The sequence below is a fragment of the Numenius arquata genome, chromosome 8 (assembly GCF_964106895.1).
Source record: "Numenius arquata chromosome 8, bNumArq3.hap1.1, whole genome shotgun sequence".
Taxonomy (NCBI): Eukaryota; Metazoa; Chordata; class Aves; order Charadriiformes; family Scolopacidae; genus Numenius; species Numenius arquata.
In genome coordinates, this window is record NC_133583.1 from 7,587,722 (window position 1) to 7,608,124 (window position 20,403).

Below are 20,403 nucleotides of genomic sequence, written 5' to 3' on the forward strand. Positions count from 1 at the left end.
GCCTGCCTTCCTGCCTTCCTTTTTTCCTTCCTCTCTTTCCTTCCTTTCCTTCCTTTCTCCCATTTGTGCTAATCCATCAGATTTACATCGGTCACATTGTACCGCTGGGTGCTGCTGATGCTGACGGCCGCCTGAGATCGGGTGATGAACTGATCTGCGTGGATGGGACGCCTGTTGTCGGGAAATCACACCAGCTTGTCGTCCAGCTTATGCAACAGGCGGCCAAACAAGGCCATGTCAATCTGACCGTCAGGCGCAAAGTGGTTTACACAGGTAGGCTGCGGGTCGCTCTGCAGGGGTAGATTTTCTTGCCAGACTCCATCTGTTCAGCAAAAGGTTTAAAGAAAAAAAAGCTCCTCCTTGTAATACTGGGAAAACTCAGGGGATGTGGTGTTATTCTTCCTCTTTTGCCTATTCGTAGTCTTTTTTTTGTTCTTGATCAAATACTTTTCAAATATTTTGTTTCCAGTCAAGACTCTCTCAGTCTCAGTTGGGTTCCCTGGTCTTCCTGAAAGTTTTTGATAAAATGAGGAACTGTTCACTTGCAACATACCATTTTTAGGTTGACTCATGCAGCAACAGACACTTTGCCTGATTGCCTGTGTTTTCTGTTTACTTCCCAAAATAACTGTGCTGCCTGATAGCCACCCTTAAACTGGGAATGAGAGAAAAGATGCTGAAGAGTCCACAGGAGGGGAGGCAAGGGCAGAGAGCAAGTGAGGGCATTTGTGTGTGGTGGCTGAGGTCCCAGAAACAGGAGAAGCTTCAAATGAGGTTGCAACACGTAGTCAACTGCCGCAGGATGCAAAACTGTAAGCGTCATTGGTTCTGGTAGTGCAGGGCGTGCGTGTTGGTTGTAATAGAGAGACTTCTGTATTACGAGTTGTGGTGGGCATTGCTCACACACTGCACAAGCGTACGGTCTAAACAGACAAAAAAGAAGCTCTCAGAAAGGCAAAGATGCAGAGGGAGGTGACACTGCATGGTGGCACCCAAATTAGTGATAGAAAAATGTCCTGGTAGCAAAGAAAGTGAAGCCACGGGCATGAGCTTTCTAAATGACATGCAACCTTATGCTTAATATTGGAGAGTAACATTGTGGTGCTGCCCCTTCTTGTGAGCCCGTTTAGGGAGCTCAAGTGTGGGATTTGGTTTAGATCGCTTATTCAGAAGAAAGGATATTATATAGCTTTTCAAGTTTAAGCATTGGAAGAAAAATAGGCAGTGATGTACTTTCATCTTAAAGAGCATCAAAATAACATTCAGGTTGAAAATTAGGCCCGCAGTGGAAGTTAGGACTAGAAAAGTACCTCTAAAATAGCTCGGTATTCTTATCCAGGGCCAAGCTCCTTCCGCACAATATTAAATAAATGTTCACTTCTCATTTCTTTCCTCCTTCCCATTATGGAATAAATGCCAGGTTATGTCTCTCCTCTAGCAGCCTCTCTCATTCCTCATAAAGGGCTGCCAACATGAGAGAAGCTTTAGGAGATGAGCTTTGGGAGGAAGGGAAGGGCAGCTGAATTCTGGTATTGTTTTTGAGCGTAGATTTTCTATCCGGTTTTCCAGCCTCCAGGCTGGAAATTACCATAAAAGATTTAGATGCATGAGAGATCTCTTGGTATTTCGTTCAGGGGCTTGTTACTCCAGACCGAGCTACTTCTGAATCATTTCAAATGTGGACACTTACTCTAGGATAAATTATTCAGGATCCCTTCTTTCACCTTGTATTTGCAGGCTTTTAAATTCCGGCATCACTTTGTAGAAGCCTTTTCTTGAATTTTGGTCCCTTATTCGTCCTGTCATCTGTATGCCAGTACCTAAATGGGTACTCCATGTCTTGAGATTAATATTGGGGAAGGTTTATGCTCCTGATTTCTTAATTTGTAGAATTAACAGGTTTGGATTCTGTTTGGAATCCATTTTCTTGTTGCTTTTAAGATCTTCAACTTAATCTTGATTCACCAAATTGGAAAAGTGACCTGATTAATGGAGGCAGCCATTCAGTAGAGACAAGTGCAATATGCTGCTCTCAGCCGTGCAAATGGACTGTGGAGAACTGGCTGAGTAGCAAGAAATGGAAGCTATTGTGGGCCACAAGCTTCAACTTGAGGTTGCCTCAGGTGAAGAAAAATATAGTGCTGGGATGTAGGCAGGGGGAACTCTCCTGATTTCCCAGCAGACGATGGCTTAGCTGCAATATGGTCCAGCACTTCAAGAAAGACATGTTTGAGTTGGAGAGAGCCCAACTGGAGGGAGTCCAGAGGACCAGCGAGAATAAGGAGAGCTCTAGAAAACATGGTCTGCAAGGAAATATTGAACAAATTGGGATTGTTTAGCCTAAAGCAGAGAAGGGGGAGGAGGTGTTAAACTCCCCAAGACTCTAAGAGGCTGCTGCAAAGAGGAAGGGAATAATATGTTCTCCATATGCCTGCTAGATAGAACTAGAAATAATAGCCTTATGATGCAGCAGGGAAGATTTAAGTTCGATATTGCAACCAATAGATTGCCTGGGGAGATATTTAACAGCTGATTAGACAAACATCTGTCAGGACTGACAGTAAGTATAGTTGGCCCTGACTCGAGCAGAGTGTGGACTAAGCGATTTTTTTGAGATTTCTTCAAGCCTTGTGGTAGCTGATTAGATTGTAAACTAATACCACTTCCACCTTCAGTTTCTGTTAAACACTTGTTTAATATTAATTTAAAGTTAGTAATGTTTAATGGTTTCCCCCGACTGTGCCAGACCTTACATATGATAGTTGCTGGTTCTTCCATCCAGAAAAGCTTAGTTCACAAGTTGTTTTGCTTTATATTACTTAAGGTCACATTAACCAAAGGCAATCAGAGCAACTGATAGCACTGAGTTAAAAAATACACAGGTGTCGAGTGATGGGTATTTGATATTACTCTCTCTCCTCGTGGCATGTGCACATATACACAGTTGCATGTATATAACTGAATTGGGGATGTGCTATCTAAAGGAGGCACCTTTGAACTAACGTAATCCAAGTTTAAAATGCCACAGAGCATCCAAGCGCGCAGCATTGCACTGGTTTAACTGTACTGCTGCTGTGGTTCAGCAGTGAAAGGCTTTGGCTGCAGGACCATATGCCAGAGAGGATGAGTATGTGTGGTCAGTGCCATCACCAAACAGAGCTGTTGGTGGTGACATCTGAAAGGAGACAGAGTCCTTTGTCACTCTGGCCATGATTTATGGATTAAAGCAGGTGATTTTGCTTTATTTTCTCACCTTTTTCTCAGTGGATGGCACTCTTCAAGCACTGAATGATGGGGTTTGCTCAGACAGTCTTTTTTTAACTCCCCAGTTCCCAAGGCAGAGAACGAAGTCCCATCCCCAGCCTCTTCCCACCACAGCAGCAACCAGCCAGCCTCGCTGACGGAGGAGAAGCGAACGCCGCAGGGCAGCCAGAACTCCCTCAACACCGTCAGCTCGGGCAGCGGCAGCACCAGTGGCATCGGCAGCGGCGGTGGCGGGGGCAGCGGTGTCGTCAGCGCTGTGGTCCAGCCCTACGACGTGGAAATCCGCCGCGGTGAAAACGAGGGGTTTGGCTTCGTTATCGTCTCGTCGGTGAGCAGGCCAGAGGCGGGGACGACGTTCGGTAAGTCTTGGGGGTTTTTTGAAATTCGCCCTCGAATGAGACGCAGATTTGAGCGCTGTAGCGCAAGGAGGCGAGTGGGGATCTGCTTAATTAAAAGTTGTGAGCATGCCCTAATTAATGTAATTAATAGCTTAATGGGAGGCCAAGACTTGGAGGTGTTTGCCTCCTGGGTTTTGTTCAGCACTGAGTCGAGAAAAGCAAAATGAGAAATCCCATCCTGAAGAGCCAAAATGCCACCGATGGCAATTCCTGATGCTCCCTGAAGCTCTGGCTGTCCCTCGCTGGATGCCTTTCTGGGGTTTGCTCTCAGAAGAGCAGCTGGGGATCCCCCCCAGTGATGGTGTTTGCTAATTCAGAAATGGAGCAGGTGGAATGAAATATCTCTCCTGATGGTGGAATTGAGCCAGTTGATTTAAAAGCAGTAATGCTTAAACTGATTAACTTCTCTTTGGCAGTCAGGGTTATTCTGATCCTCATTATGGGTGAGCATGCTGATAGCTGGAAAGTTTTAATTAATAGTGCTTGCTGCTGAGGCATAAAATGGAGAATACTGTTAAAAAACCAGGATGTTTTTGATCCATTCCACCTCTTCCCAAATCCATTTCTTCAGAGTCGGGGGAAATGAAATTCATGCGATATCACACTTAATATCCTGCCCTAATAGAACTGGTGATGGTTTCTTTCTGAAGACAGTCCTTTCTGCTAGGCAGACACCCGTTTCCAGGTCTTGCTGCAAAAGAGGTGTCTGTAAGCTGGTTCTGCAAGTATGCACAGAACAGCTGCTCTAGAGCAGAAATGTCATTGCAAGGGGGAAACCAGTCAGAGATGCTATTTTCTTCCCCTTCCGTCTCCTCCAAAAGGGCAAGAGGCAGCATCCCCTTATACTTTGTAGGGGAAAAAGATGTTCCTTCCCTGTTAGTCTGTGGCGTGTGATAGGGATGGAGGGGAAAAGGAAAGACGAGTGCCCTGGCCATCTTCACGCTACCGCTCAGAGCAGGGTTGTGGTTGGTGGACAAAATAGATTGCAGTATCACTGTACAGCTCAAATGCACCTGGGGCATGCAGGTGCATGTGGCAAGAAGCGGCCTTTGCCGCTTATTTTTCTAGGCTTTTTTCTCAGAAATTTCCTGCCGCTGCCCATCGGCAGTGCCATTACTAATAAATAAAGGGAGCATCGTCTCCTTTGCTGGTATTGATGTAGAATGGGCCGTTTCTAACACTGTTCTCGGCAGTGATCACAGGAGAGATTTCAAGGGGGAAATATCTAGTGTAGACCCGGTGCATTGAGTTCTGTCAGTTCTCAGATGCTAGGCTACCTCACACTTTCCTTGCTGCTGGAAACTGCTCTTCCAGAATAGGTTTTTTGGTGCCAGAACACAACAGTGTGATGCAATGTGGATTAAACTGAATTTAAGCTAAACCTTTTATCTTCTGAAAGTATTTGCAAATGTGTGTGTGTAAATAACTTTTGCTGTATGAAGACTGTGCTCTAACTCTTTTCTGCAGAGAAACTTTGACCTGAGGTTGTAAAGAGTTGCATTTGCTGTAGCCCAAGATACTCGCTAACTGGAAGTTTTCTGTGCAGGGGCTCCTCATGGAGATCTGTTGATCTGTGACTGTTTTTCCTTTAATTTTTTTCAAGTGTATTCAGCTTTTTCCTAATACTCTGCATGAGATACGTTCCCTCTGCTGCGTGGTGCTTGCTTTGGACCTTCTTTGTAGTTTTTTTTCTTTCATGGGTAGTATTTAGAGATGGGCCAAACTGGTTCTAAAACCCACCTTGGTCGCTTTGGTGTGGGCTCTGTCCTCTGTGTCCCGTGGATTGGATAGAGTAGGAACTCATTTCTCATACCCTCAAAAGAGCCTTTCAACTGGATGGGTCTTTGCATTTCCAGAAAGAGAAATACATCTATTTCTACATTTTACATTTCTAACATCACAGTAAAATAAAATAATTTAAAAAAAATATCCCCCCACCATTTGCAACTAATATTAGCACTTTCTGCCAGTTTTCATTGCATCTTTCCAACCTTGTTCTCTCACCTCATGGTCCTTTTCTTAACCTTTTCTTCTTTATGGTCTTTCTAGTGTTGTCATGTGTATATCTCTAAAACTACTAAGCAAACAGAAACTATAGCACAGATGGGAGAGTGTATCTTGAGGGTGAATGTATTGTGGATGCAAAGTGTTAGATGACCACTGTCTATACCTCATGGTTTCAACCATGTCCTGCCTGCCCGAGGGCTTCTTGCCCATGTAAGGAAGCCGTACAAAAGCCCAATGGATTTATATCTGAGAGAAGCTATGTAGCCCCTGTGTCCCAATTCTGCATTTTATGGACGATCCTGTGTTTTTGGGACAAGCAATTGCATGGAACTGGAGGAGAGTTTTGTCTCCAAAACACATTCATCCTAAAGTGCTCTTGCTCTGTGTGTCAGACATCTCAATGGTTTTGTGTGTGGTTTTAGAGGTATCTGAGGTCCTTATTCCTTCCCTGCTCCCATCCTGATGCCATGTAAGATCATAAAAGGGGAAGGGTTAACAGAGGTTGAGGTGGATGCCTGCACCAAACAGGTTACCTTTGTCAGTCTTGGCCCATCTGTAGTGGTCCTGTACCTTCCCTGGTAGTACCTTATTCATGATGGAAGAAAACCGTTTCGTGTTGCTTCCCCATGCAGCACTGATAGATCGGGTCTTCGTGGTAGAAAGGGAGTCGCGCTCCCTCCTAGGCCTAGAAAAATTTTATCTTTCTGAACTGAGAAAGAACAAAACATTGGCAGAAGCTTGAGCAGCGGTTGACTTAGGGAAAGACTAGAGAGGCTGACACTGTTGTAATCTTGGAGGAGGAAGGTTGTGTTTTCTACAAACAGTTCCAATCTTTTTTTGTTCAAAAATAAAATGGGGATTTGGGTTATGATGGGGCTGTTAAGTGCAGTTGTAGTCTATAAAAAAAATCTCATCATTTATTAACAGAAATCAAGGCGGGGGGCATTTTGAGTGATTAACAAAACACCTTTTTGTAAAATAAGTATTGTGCACTCGTACTAGTTGATTGCCAATGTTTTGAACACTGGCAGCAAAGCTATCCTATAATAACTTTTGCTTGATGCATTAATTAATTAACCCTTAACCTTCTCTTTCCCTTTTCAACCCTTTTTCTCCTTTTCCCCTTCACCATATTCCCACGTGTGTAAACAATTAAAAACCAAAACAAAAACCAAACAAAACAAAAACAACCCCTAAACCAATACAAAAGCGGGAAATGCATGTGTGGCCATGCCTCACAAAATAGGTCGGATAATTGAAGGGAGTCCCGCAGACCGCTGTGGCAAGCTGAAAGTAGGCGATCGGATCTTGGCTGTGAATGGGTGCTCCATCACCAACAAGTCGCATTCAGACATCGTCAACCTCATTAAGGAAGCGGGAAACACCGTTACCCTGCGCATCATTCCGGGAGATGGTAAAGTATATGTTTCCTGCTGTCTTATCTGACCCTCTCATTGGTTTTGTTCCCGGGCTTTTTGCATCAGTCAGAGCTGCAAAGTCATGGAGGACTCAATTTCCACTCCTGCTTTGGGAATTAGCGGTGAGGGAGATTGTGAGTCTTCCATAGCTTTATTTTTTGCTTCTTTCTGTAGAAATGGGACTTCTTTTTTAAAACAAGGAGGTGCTGATTCTTCATTAAAAAAATAACACTCCATTCTATCATGTTCTTCCACTTACCTCCTTAAAATGGTCTTCTGTAAATTTGATGCATATCTCGGTACACTTTGATTTGATTCTTAGGATAATAATGCAGCTTTAGAATATGTGGGAATCACTTGTTAATATGTGGGATTCCTGAAGCTTTGTATATACACAAGCAGGCTATAGAGTAAAGAGATCACAGAAAGGGATAAACACTTTGTCATGTTTTAAGCTGTTTGAAAAGAAGATTTGGTTTTATTCCGGGTAAGTTGCTTTGGGAGCGAGCTCAGTACATTTTGAAATGACTTTGTTAAGTGGTGATGGCTCTGGAGCTGCTCTGTGCTTGCAGCTGATTGTTGTAAGAGTTACCCTGGACAAGATCTCACTGTTTCAGATCAGAGGGAACGTGCAGGATCCCTAATAATATGCTGATGCTTGGTACTAGTTTCAGGTCATTAAAAATAGGGATCTGTGTCATATATCAGTTTCATTAAATCGATCCCTAGCTGTAATGCCAAATAGGAACAGAGCAGAAATATATGTAAAATATCTGTAGCAGAACTAAAATTGGTGTCATTCTAAATTCTAAATATTTTGTTTGTTCATTGTCCTGCTCTGCCATGGATGGGTTCATAGGGAGAACTCGTTAAGCAGAAATCCTTTTACGTTGCTCTCTTTTTAAGCTGAATCCACGGGTATAAGATTTGATGGCTCTTATACAGTGCTAAAGAGCATTTCTTAGAGTTGTACGGGACTTCATTTGCATTCAGTTAAGTATAGAGAAAGCATGATTAAGTTTGAAGGAGAGGTTGGGAAAGTATGGCTGAATTGAACCTGGTACTTGTAAAGCAGAATGAAGAAGTTATGTGATGCGATTTCCAGTGAGAAACATTTAGTAGTTGCTAATTCTCACACTTTCTAATCTGAAACATGGATATTGTTACCCCACAGAGCATGATTGTGCTCTCTGTAAAAACAGACCAAGTTGAAAAATGATCTGGTTATAAATTATTTCTGTTTAGGATAATCTGTTTTGCTTAAAGGCTTTATTTTCCTACTGTTTAGTAGCTACCAGGTCAAATGGTATATGATCCTTTGCCGCTTCCAGCAAATTGACTATTCATGAATAATAAAATGGCTGTGAATCAGGCTAACATCTGAGCTGCCCTGTGCATGCCAGTTTTGGAAAGTAAACTGGGAGAAGAATTGTTCATTACCTGTATTTTGGTATCTGATCAAAATCAAGGGAGGTGACTCTTTGAATAAATATATTTATGTTTTTTCAAGGGCAAAAATATATAAGAAATATATAATCTTTTGAATGATTTAAGATTTTTTAAGAGGAGCATAGCCTCCTGATGTGAATGCTTGCCCAGTCTTGCTCATGCAAATATGTGTGCAAAAGACCATGTTAAATTGCTTAGGTTAGAACGGAGATCTATAGCTGTGACTAATGTCAGGTATTCCTAGAGAAGTTGGAAAGCTGTAATTTAGGGAAGGAGTCATCTCTTTTCTCTCGTAGCAATGCAGACTTCAGATCTTTTTATTTACTGTCCCTTTGAAATTCCAAGTCAGATGGCCAACTCTGCATAATATTACCTCCATTTAATTTCCAAAAGCCAGTAAGACCAGACATTCAAAGTCGCTGAGAGTTTTGCTCTAAAACACATGAGATCTAAGAAATTTGCCTTAACGTTGTTTTCTTTTTGTTGTCTTTGGGTGCTTTTGTTGATTTGTTGTTTTCTTTTTGTTGTTTTTGAGGTGCTTTTTTGGTAAATATAAATGGTCTGATAGTGTACTTAAAGGGGGAGGCAGAAATAAATCAGAAGCCGTGCTTCTTGGATAAATGTGAAACTAAGGCTCACCACAAGACTCACAATAAACTCACATTGCTAATCTCTTCTAACATTATTAAAAACACAAAGGGTTTTTGCTTTGTAATAAGTCTTGCACCAGCTCATTGGCGTAGACCATTGCAGGAGTGTATTTGCAACGAAATTACGATAGTTTAACGTGCTACCAGCTGATGCAAGGATACAGAGAGCTGAAAGATGACAAGCTTAGATGAGGCATTTAGTTGGTGTCTGAGTGTTCTAGGGCAGAACAGGGCAAAGAATCAATGAAATACATAGGATTTAGAAAGTACAAGTGTAATTCTGCTAGAGATAATTTTTCTTGTATTTGTGTTCTGTTCCACTTTTGCATGGTGGCTGGCACGCGTCCCAAACCCGTGGCTAAAAAGCTAGCAAAATTATGCACAACTCCTGACTCATGGGATAGGGTGGGCTAAAGATAGATGCAGTACAGTGGTGTGAAGATACATCTGTACCAAAGATGTGTTGTTGCTCTACTTGGTATTCTTAGTGTGACCTACTAAGGGGTAGGAATCTTGCATTCTCTTTGAAGCCCATCTTCATCTGATCTCCAAATATTTGTGGAGGATTTCAGAGGCTTTTGTTCTGGATGAATCCAGAGCACTTAACCATGTTTCACGGCCTTCTTATGTTGGAGACCAATTTTAGCATCAGGGCATCTTTACAAAATACACAGAATTATTTCTTAAATTCCAACAGTGTAAGCACACAGAGGCACGGCTCCTTACACAAGCCAGCGGCACGTTCTCACAAGGGCATGTTTTGCTCATGCCTACCCGGAGAGGTGCAGGCAGACCCAGGAGCCTCTCTCCCTCTCTGAGCCGCTGAACACAAGCCAGCTCTGGTCTGGAAGATGTTACAGCTCCATATGCTCAGGGTTTGGGGATGTTCGCTTGGGCACAGTGCTGCAGGCAAAGGAGCTGTGCTCTCGTTGTACCCATCTGTTTAAATGGTTCTTCTTTTTTCTCTTTCCCTTTTCCTGAGTTTCCCTTGACATGCACTAGCTACAGAAAGGAAGAGCCTTCACCTCATCTAGATTCCTTCACAGTTAAAATAAATCCATGAAATGAAATAAGTTCCCAGGACCAAATAAGCCTATGACCACCACCTCTCCTTAATTCACGCAAAAAATCTCCCATTTCTGCGGTATTGTATTACAGCTGGACTCTGTTTAATAATGGCAGATTTCTCCATAGTCAATAAAATGAATTACCAGATGCCTGGAGCTTAAGAGGCAAAAAAGGGCAGGGTAGAAGACCTTGTAATTTTATGTTGGAGAGCCAGATGTTTCCACCCGTTTTTTGTTGCTGTTGTCTGATGGTGGCTTTTTTTTTAAAGTAGGATTGGAAATAGAGAAATTCAGTCAAGAAACAAGGTACATGGCCTTAATTTTAGGCAGAATTTTAAATGAGTTCTGGGTTAACTCTGGTCTTATTGAAGTCTTTATCAAGTTCCAAAATGGCAAGGAGACTGTTTTGCCATTCTGTACTGTGAGGGACACCAAAATAGTCCCTTTTCAGTCGTGCCTACAGAAACTCCCTTCCCAGTTTTGTGAAGCAGGAGAGAGGACCTCTCCTGGAAGCACCTCTTTCTGTGCATAGAGAAATATGGCATTTGCACGAGCTGATGTTGGGCTGAGTTATGCCCTTTACCTTCGCATAAATTGAGTTTTGAAGTTAATCCTGCTTTCAGTATTCTCTTGCTGAGCCCTTCTGTAAACGGTACCCAGAGCTGCTGATGCATTTGGTAGAGGTGGTTCCATGTCCCTGTGTGCAGCTTTGAGTGCTCAGGCAGCAACGGGTTGTGTTTCAAAGATGGGTTTCAGCAAGTTTGGGTTTTAGCCACATTCAATATCACCTTGTGAGGTATTAGATAAATCACATCTCAATCCTACTAAAGATTGCAGTTTCTGATAGAGGAAGCACTGCTAAGTTTATAATCCATGGAATAGTTATTGCTACTATAAAATTAATCCAGCCAACCTACCATATTTGGAGACTTTAATGATTGGAATTCATGTCGTTAGACAATGGACAAATCTGTCTTCAACCCTTCCTCCAGAAGTCAGTCTTCATTCTGAGTGTGCCTAATGGTCAGAGGTGTTTCTAATCCAGATTTCCCAATTTTATTTATTTTTTCTTTTCTTTTTCCAGTTGATTGTACAGCTTCATATACATAATTACTATGACTTAGCTTAGGTTTTATCCTGTTAATTTTTGGATTTAAAACATTTGAGCCAATCTCAAGTTATTTAAAACCAACATAATGATGCTTTCCAGTGAAATACCTTTGGAAAACTTGTTTATTTTCAGTGTATAGCCAATGGTTTTCACTCATAATGAAAAAAAAATTTATTTTGCAGAATCCTCCAATGCTACTTTATTGACCAATGCAGAAAAAATTGCTACAATTACAACCACACATACTCCTCAGCAAATACCACAGGAGACCAGGTCAGATTGTTTTCCTTGAGAGCATGTTGACATGCTCGCTCTTCAGTTACCTCTTGATCATCTTCACATCCCATGAGCTCTGTTTTTCCTCTCTCCCTCTTTCTCTTATTCATTACAGCAGGAACACCACCAAACCAAAGCAGGAATCTCAGTTTGATTTCAAACCACCCCAAGCAGCGCAGGTAAGGAGTATCTTTCTAATTGTTTTGTTTACCACAGACTGTTTCTTCCAATCTGCTTGAGGGCTGTGTTCAAATATTTCCTTTGAAAAATCCTACTGGGAGGTTGTTCTCCCTCGGTCTGTTTGCTGGAGAAAGAGGAATTTGCTGATGAGTTTCTTAGCATGTGTTGCCGTTGGTTCAGCTGAGAAACATTTCCAAACATTTCCAACACATTCTCATCAAGACTTTTAGGGAGGAAAAAAAAAAAGCAAAAAAGCAAAAAAGCTGGTGTTTTTACAACAGTAATAATTTATGTGTTTGTTTATTGGGTTGTATGTTTTGAGGGACCTCTCCCGAAAGTACTGGTGTGTGTAAATGATAAATTCAAAGGACAAAAAAGAGCAAAACCTAATAAGGGGCAATAGCTGGAGTGTTCCAGCTATTATTAGAGAGATTATCTGTCTCACTGTTATCTTTCCTTGCCACTGGCCATCCCAGAAGTAACTTCTTCCATTAAGGGTTTCAAAACAACCTTACACTAGCAGCATTTGTGAAGAACAATGCGTGTGCTTCTGAACTTCTTATAAGGGAATAGATGAGGTGGTAGCAAAAAGGAAAAGCCAGCACCATGGTATAGACTCATCCCAGGTCCTGTTAGACATTTAGCTAAAGCCTGGCACTGGAAGAGAGGTTGCACCTTTCTGCATGGGCACAGGGGGTGGTGTATGACAGAGGTGCCTAAAAACGCATGGGACATGGCCAAGCATTCAAACAGTCTTTTGCAGACCACTGCCAGCACTCCAAATTGCAGTATGAAGCCTGAGGAAGCAAGAAATCCTAGTCTGTGTGTGAAAACTCAACTAATTTTCTTTTTTTTTCATTATAAGTAACAAAATTAATAATGCTCATTGATTGAATAATTTCAAAATGAGAGTAGAGCAGCATTTAACTTCCTGTTTAATTGCGCATATGTTGTCTTCCCTCCAGCAGGACCAAGATTTTTACACTGTTGAGTTGGAAAGAGGAGCCAAAGGGTTTGGCTTTAGCCTGAGAGGTGGCCGGGAGTACAATATGGATCTGTACGTGTTGCGGCTAGCTGAGGATGGTCCAGCTGAGAGATGTGGGAAGATGAGGGTATGCACAAACAGATTTAACAAACACCTTTCTTTGCAATAAGCTGACTTTGCTGCCTCTCCCTTACAGGCACACCTTCTGCCGTGCCAGCTAAAAGGAAAATTAAATGTTAACTGAAAGGAGCAGAGGTTCCTATTTATTTCTGTCAATGGCTTCTGTCACTCTTTGTACACACTCTGTAGCAGTGTGTGTGCATTGGAAGAATTCACTCCCTTGTTCCATCCCAGGTTTCCAAATTCTAATACATAATCTGACTTTTAAAGCCTAACAAAGATCCGTGTAGCAATGAAAATGTAATAGCCACAATCTTTGTCAGCCCTTCTAAAGCTACAGCCGTGCATGGAGAATTGAGGTGTCCCACCTGATCCTCTCCTCTGCTAGCGGGCAGAGTGGGCAGAGAGCACGTATATTAACCCATGGGTTATAAAATTGTAATTTAGTTCTTGATCAGTATTAACTGTTAACTTCAAACATCAGCTAAATTATAAGCATTATGACAAGGGCATATGTTATAAAATGCCTATAGAAAAAATAAATTGACAAGTTTTATGTACTCCTTGCTTCTCTGTTAGAGAATGCGTTATAACTTTACTGCATATGTCTTTTTCTTCTCCAGATATATCATGCAAAGGGCATTTTCAAAATTCTTTTGCTAGGGGTAGATTTATAGGTCCAAAATTTTTGCTGATGAAAATAAATCAGTGCTGCCCTGTGGAAGTCAATGCTTTGACAGGCTCTTCCAAGACCTGTTTTCCTATCCTGATAAATTCTTATATTTACAAAAGCAGCTTTGCTGGTTCTTAATAGGTATCTATATCCAAGTGAGAAATGGACCTGAAAAAGCAACTTGAACATTCCAGTTACAGCAGACTGTAAAACAACCAACCTCTTTGACCAAATAATTTTGATTACAAATAATCAAAATAAAATAAAATAACACCAGTTCTAACACAGCTCTAGCTATTGAGCAATACAGGGATGCAATGTGGTTTTACAGAACAGCAATGAAATATTTTGATACCTTAAGCTTTCCCTGTCATCTTGAAGTCCCAGGCCCCTACACCGGTTTTTGTGGCTTGTCATGGGAAGGAGTTGGGCATATTTAGCTTCACCTGGTGCATAGCTGTTCTTCCACCTTTGCTGTGGCCATTGTCTTGTGGTGTGCTGGTGGTGACCCTCGTGGGGGCTTGTTTATAATCTTAGACTCTTTTCTTCTATTGCATTGACAGATCGGTGATGAAATCTTAGAGATCAACGGAGAAACTACCAAGAACATGAAGCACGCTCGGGTCATCGAACTGATTAAAAATGGTGGCCGCAGGGTCCGCCTGTTTCTGAAACGTGGAGATGGCTCTGTCCCAGAATATGGTGGGTCAAACTATGAAAACATTCCTTTCTTCCCTGGCATCACTCCATGAATGATATGTCTCAAGATCTGAAGCGGGAATTCTTTTTTATTTTCCTTTCTCACCAGTGTCTTACCAACCTTTGCAACATATGGTTAATTGCCTCGCTTGTGCTGAATTTTCTACACATTTCATCCTTTGCTTGCTTCCATGGACTTGGGGCGCAGTGTAAGGCAAGATCATCATAGCAGTATTTTTGGTGATCAGAGAGGAAAACAAAACAAAACAAACCTTATTGTCTTGTCCAGCCAAACAAGGAATGTTATTGAACTGTGCCAAACTGTTTCTCAGCGGCTGAATTGTTGTTTCAAATAGGTCTCTACTATCAATGCAAAAACTGGGATCCTGAGTTACTATTCTGAAGCAGTGATTTTTTTTTTTTTTTGTTAGGTTTTTCTCTTAGTTCCTGTCTGTATCCATAGACATGAATGCCGAGATGGCTTATGAGATTTTTGCCTTCCCTTAATATTTATGTAAATATTTATAAAGTTATTTAAGAAAAAGAAGGAAAAAAAAAGCTTTACTGCAAAAATATATTGATTTGGCCTCCTGAGCCCTTTTCTCCCCTCTTAAACTGTCTGCTGGTTTCAACTAGTTAATTTGTAAGGTCTGAAAAGGTGAGGAGGTTATGAAAAGGTGCTCTCGTGTCTGTCTTGGGGGAAACATTCCAACCTCGTTTCTTACTAAGAATTGCATTAGATTTCCTTTTCTTCCCCCGGAGGTTGGATTGCTGGGTGGCTTAACTTAGCACACTATTTAATATTATAATTATGTCTTATTTATTTGAGATAATTATCAAATATTGTGCCCTCGATGGAGGGCTACTCCCAACCAAAGGTCTTTGAGGTTTCTATAGAAACTGATGATTGAAGGGATGTCCTTTATACTTTTCTCCCCGTATTTGGGTTATTTCTGTGTCAGTAAGTTCTGTGTTTATCATTCACTCCATGTCCTAATATCAGAAACAAAACCCTTTTGCACAATTTATGAACTAGATTTTCTTTTCATTTGCTGTACCACATTGGAGAGTTTCTCCTCACTCTGTTCATTATTTAACTTTAAATGACCAATTCAGAGTATAACCAACAAACAATTGAAGTGTTGAACAATATGGAAGGGAAGTTGTGGGTTTACACTTCTGTAATATAAATAGCACACCAGAAGGTTCAATGATGGCACTGAAATTCTGTAATGTTCTTTCTACTTTTGTCTTTTCCTATACTCCTTTGGATGTACAGTACTGTATCATATGCTAGACTGCATAAATACCCTGTAAATTAAGTGCTTCACTTCTCAAAGCATATGTCTGTTGCACTGAGGATGGAAATCCACCACCAATTTTCTTTTGGCTAATGCTAAACCACTAAACGTTCATTCTCCAAGCAAGGATTTAATATACAGGGGTTGCACTACTGTAAAGAATATCCTTGTAACATTTGGGACTCCTTCCTCTCTTCGTTCTGTTCGCTGCAGTCGCAAATGGTTCCTCTAATAATGTTAAGTTCCAATATTTTTCTGACTCGATTGGAACGTGCTTCTCTATGAGGCTGTATATTTTTGTAATGAGTTTTGTACTTATTTTTAATGTTGTGGTCTCTGGTGGACTTTATTTTTCGTTGTTGTTTGATTGTTAATGTTTTTTCTATGACATTCTGTGTCGCTGTTCCAGCTGTCTTTTAGAATGGATGCTCTCGTTGTCTGGGTTATTGAATCACCTCTTAGATGTCTCTTTATGTCACGATAATAACAACTGCTGTCTTTGCAGCCTTATATTTGGGTGAAGCCTAGACAATCTGACTGGAAAAATAAACTTTCTTTATTCTAAGATAAAATATGAAGATTTTTCTTTCTTTCATCTTTATTATAGGGAATCTAAATTTTCTACTTTTCTCTTTCTCTTTCTCCTACTTTTCTTGGTGCTGGGCTCTTCCTTCCTCAGCGATGATACCTCCTAATATCGCTGCATGTATGAGAAATGACAAGCTCGGGGAGTCTTGCTTCTACCTTATGGGCCATAATCAAACTACGGTTTGTAGCTAAAATCAATATTAGGTGTTTTTGTGCTGTGGCCTAATTCCCTCACATTGCTTTCCGCTTTGCTATATTTTATATGTACAGCAGTTCATTCCGAGCACCCTGCGTCCCCTGACTTGTAAGTACACCACAGGACACGTTTAAACCTCGCTTGTACCTTGTGCGGTAGCCAGGTTGCTGCAAGCCACGTGCTTACAGCCACGGAAAAGCGGTGTGGTCCCCAGCTGCTGCCTGAAAAAAGCTAATAAGCAAAAATGCACACACGTGAGTTGCAACACGGGTTTCACCTGGACATCACAAAACTCATGGCCCATGCACACACCGACCCTCCCAAGCTAAGGAATGACAGAGCCACCAAATGGGAGACGCTTTGCGTGGTGGCAGGAGGAGAGAGCATGTAGAGTGTTTGGGCTGGGGGGAGGGAAGACACAAAGGAGAAAACCAGAAAATAAAAAAATCTGTCCCCACAAGTGTTTGTGAGGGTTTTCAGTCGTTGCCATCAGGGTAGCCCACCTTGAGGTGGGTGTCTCGGTGCGAGCGGCAGGAAGCCTGCAGGAAGCATAGCGAGCGCCCGCCGAGCTGCTCTGCAGAAGTTGCTTTAAAAAAGACAATAATAAGCAAATAAAAGCAACGCTCGCATTAAGTCAGTGCAGCTACTTTAATGTTTGCCGTGTCTATAATGAATCATTCATAAACATCCATTACAAATGACGTGGGTAATTGTAGCTTAGCTACAGCGCAGGGCTGGCTTTTTAGTTTTGGGGTTGGGTTTTTTCCTTCTGCTTTGCAGTTGTCTCGCAGAGGTAGCTCAGCTGTATTTTACCTGAAATACTACATTAAAAATAATGAACTGGAGATTAGGTTTTAATCAAAGCCATCCTACATATTACAATATCTTTCCATTGCTTTGATATGAAAAAATCATAACTTTTGTCATCATTGTTCGAATCATTGTGGCAAAACCAAAATCTACCTTAGGCCTTTTCATAACACGGTAGAACTAAGTGAGATTAAGTAATGTCTTAAATGAAATGGAAATTGCACAATTACAGTCTAATTCTCACACCTTCAAAATGTTATTTTACAAGGTGAAAACTTAATAATCAATTCTATTTTCTGTACCTTTTCTGCTATTTGAAACAATGCCTCCCACACCTGGAAGGCAATTCTTTCAAAAGACTTAGAAAAAAAAAAATCCTTTTCTAAAGGCCCTTCTTATTGGAAACTTCAAAAAACCGCCAACAACCTGAACTACAATATATTTTTTTTTTTTTCCCACTGGAAAGAAAGTAGTGTAACCGAAACATTATGATTTGGGCTTGGGGAAAATGTAAAATGCCCCATGACCAGAAGAGCATAAAGATGATATCGGCTTGGACCAAAACACGGCTAACGAACAGAGCAGCACCAGTACTAACCTGTGTAACTCTCGTTGTTCGCAGTTAAATTAACAAAAGCTTCGGTTAGCCCTCGCTGACTGCTTTAACAGTTGTTTGTTTTTGTCACTAATGAAGTCTGAAGAGTGATAAGTGGTGTCACGGCGCCGCGGAAGGCATCGGTACCAAACGCTTTGCTGTTATTTTCTTTCAGACCCCAGCAGTGACAGGAACAGTCCCGCCACAGGTTCACAAAATGTATCGGAAATGAAACCCGTGCCATCCGACCGACGGCAGCACCCATCATCGGAGTCCAGTTATCCACCAGACCTTCACAAATCATCACAACATGGGGACAAGCGGACTTACGTTAGAGACCTAAAAGGCAGCAGAGAGTTTAGCAGACATCCCAATGAACACCACACTTGGAATGGGACTTCTAAAACCAACGACCACGTGCCAGGCAGGAGGATGGAGAGGTCGCCGGAGAGGAGGCGCGAGAGGCAGCCGGAGAGGGCGGTGGTGAACGGGCAGAAGAGGAGGTCTCCCGAAAAGCGGAGGGAAGGGACGAGGAGCGCCGACAACACTTTGGAGAGGCGGGAGCGACACGAGAGGAGGAGAGACCTCTCCCCCGAGAGGCGCAGGGAGCGGTCGCCTGGCCGCCGCCGGCGGTCGCTGGAGAGACTCACGGAGCCCAGGAGGTCGCCCGATCGGAGAAGAGAGAACTCCCTCGACCGGCGGGCCAAGTCATCTGACCGGCGGAGGGAGAGGTCGCCCGACAGACGGCTCCGGGAGGAGCGAGCTGGCCACCGGGAGAGGGAAGAGCCCGGCTGGAAGCAGGAGCCGAGCCGCAGGCACCCGCCCGAGCAGCGCAGGCGGCCGTACAAGGAGTGCAGCACCGACCTCAGCATCTGAGGGGCTCCTGCGGGGTCCCCGTCGCCTTCCCCACGCCATGGGAGCAGAGGAGAGAGTGTGGGAGCTGAATCCATCCGGCTTTCGCAGGCGAGGAGACATCCGGCACCTGCTCATCCTACAAACCTTTTATGCAGATGAAATCTTAAAAAAAAACAAAACAAAACAAAAAAAGTGTTGTGCCTGATGTATAATATTAAAGAAAGTATTTTTCAGTGTATTCTTTTTTTTTTAATTACTTGCCAAATGTTGGTCCTAAAGGATTATAAAAATTTTGTTTCTACATTCTTTGTAGATTTCTTAAGAAAAATTCCTTTATTGGGCTACTTTCCCCCCCTCCCCAATATAGTAAATGGGGGTAGCCAGTAATATAATATAGGCAAAGGATTTTATCACCAAGTTTGAATAATTTGATCCAGACTGTTCTCTAGTGACTCACTGCTACACTGTATGTAGAAAATTTTTTAAGGGTTGGGGGTGGGGAAGGAAGAAAATTGTTCATCTCAGTAGGAATGGAGCGCTCCTGCTGAAGGAATTAAAAGAGAAAGAGACAAATGTTCCTAAAATTACAAGAACTGTTTGAAGAGACTACTGTTTCAATGAAGGATATTTATAATAATAATAAATAATAAATAAATAAATACAAACCCACACAGCACAAGATGATTTACGATAAGGAATTTCTAGTTTGTTCCGTGAACGGTTTATACTTTCAGGCCCCCTCTACAGGATGCGCAAAGGCAGAAAGACTGGTAACCACCATGCCTGTGTCACACACTAACGTAGACTGTTGATCTCTCATTAGCCTCAGCAACATTTAACGATATTTCATTAAGGCAGCCGCTGCAGCCCTGCTCATCTTCTAGATGTATATGGACAGCAACCCGAGCATGCATGGTATTGTGTGTCTGCTTTGGAGCAAGGGAAGGGATCGGGATCCCGGGACAAGGCACAATGCGGTGGGAGCAAAGTCCTCTCTCTCGGAGTAGGTGTATTCCTTCTGCTCAGGCAAAACCAGTGGGCTTCTCTTATTTTGCCAAATTCCAAAAGCTCTCTCTTCTTCTCGCTTTTTATTTAAAGTTTTTTTTTTATTATTATTTTACTGGTTCATCCTTACTGAGACAAAAGGAGTGCACTTGCTGGGAAAAAAAAAAAAAAAGGAAAAAAGAAAAAAAAAAAAAAAAAGAGATGTATCAAAGGAAAACCACAGGCAAAAAGAGGCAATCAGTGGGACAAGCTGGTTGTAGAAGCCTATCCATACTGGTTATATGCTGTAAATTTGAATCTAAGAACAGCAGCAAAAGGGAAAACCTGCAAGTTTCTAAGTTGTATTTTCAAATTTGCAAGTTGTGTGGCAAGTCTGCTGTAGTATTGGTATAAGATTTTAATGGATTACTGCCTAGCTGAGCCAAAATGTTTGCCGTTACTGTTGGACCACTAAAGTAAACTGCTGCTTTTTACAGTGCATTGGTGTGTACATGTAATACTGTTTCACATTTTCCATATGAACACAAAAGCATTGCAAGTCTATCACTGTTGTTGCCATGGTACTGTAAAAACAAAACCAAGAAAGAAGATGGCCGATCATTGTGTGTACAGTTTAAATTGTAATTAATAGAGCCTGTTGGAAAAACAAAACAAAACTGTTGCCTTTTTCTTGTATAAAAGAGGATTTATGACAAAATTTAGCTGTGAGGAATGTGATTAAGTGTTTATATTTCTGAAAATGGAACAAATTGATTC

General features: G+C 41.9%; 1 protein-coding gene across 1 annotated transcript in view; it reads left to right on the forward strand.

Moving 5' to 3' along the window:
- The window catches only part of MAGI1 (membrane associated guanylate kinase, WW and PDZ domain containing 1), a 358,453-nt gene extending 338,655 nt beyond the window's left edge, over positions 1–19,798 (forward strand). Inside the window, exons 16-23 of the mRNA XM_074152607.1 lie at positions 81–273; positions 3,330–3,623; positions 6,880–7,083; positions 11,547–11,637; positions 11,759–11,819; positions 12,789–12,932; positions 14,162–14,300; positions 17,963–19,798. Coding sequence (XP_074008708.1) covers positions 81–273; positions 3,330–3,623; positions 6,880–7,083; positions 11,547–11,637; positions 11,759–11,819; positions 12,789–12,932; positions 14,162–14,300; positions 17,963–18,663 — 1,827 coding nt within the window. The 3' untranslated portion in view covers positions 18,664–19,798. The remainder of the gene's footprint in view (positions 1–80; positions 274–3,329; positions 3,624–6,879; positions 7,084–11,546; positions 11,638–11,758; positions 11,820–12,788; positions 12,933–14,161; positions 14,301–17,962) is intronic.
- Positions 19,799–20,403: the final 605 nt, after the last annotated feature.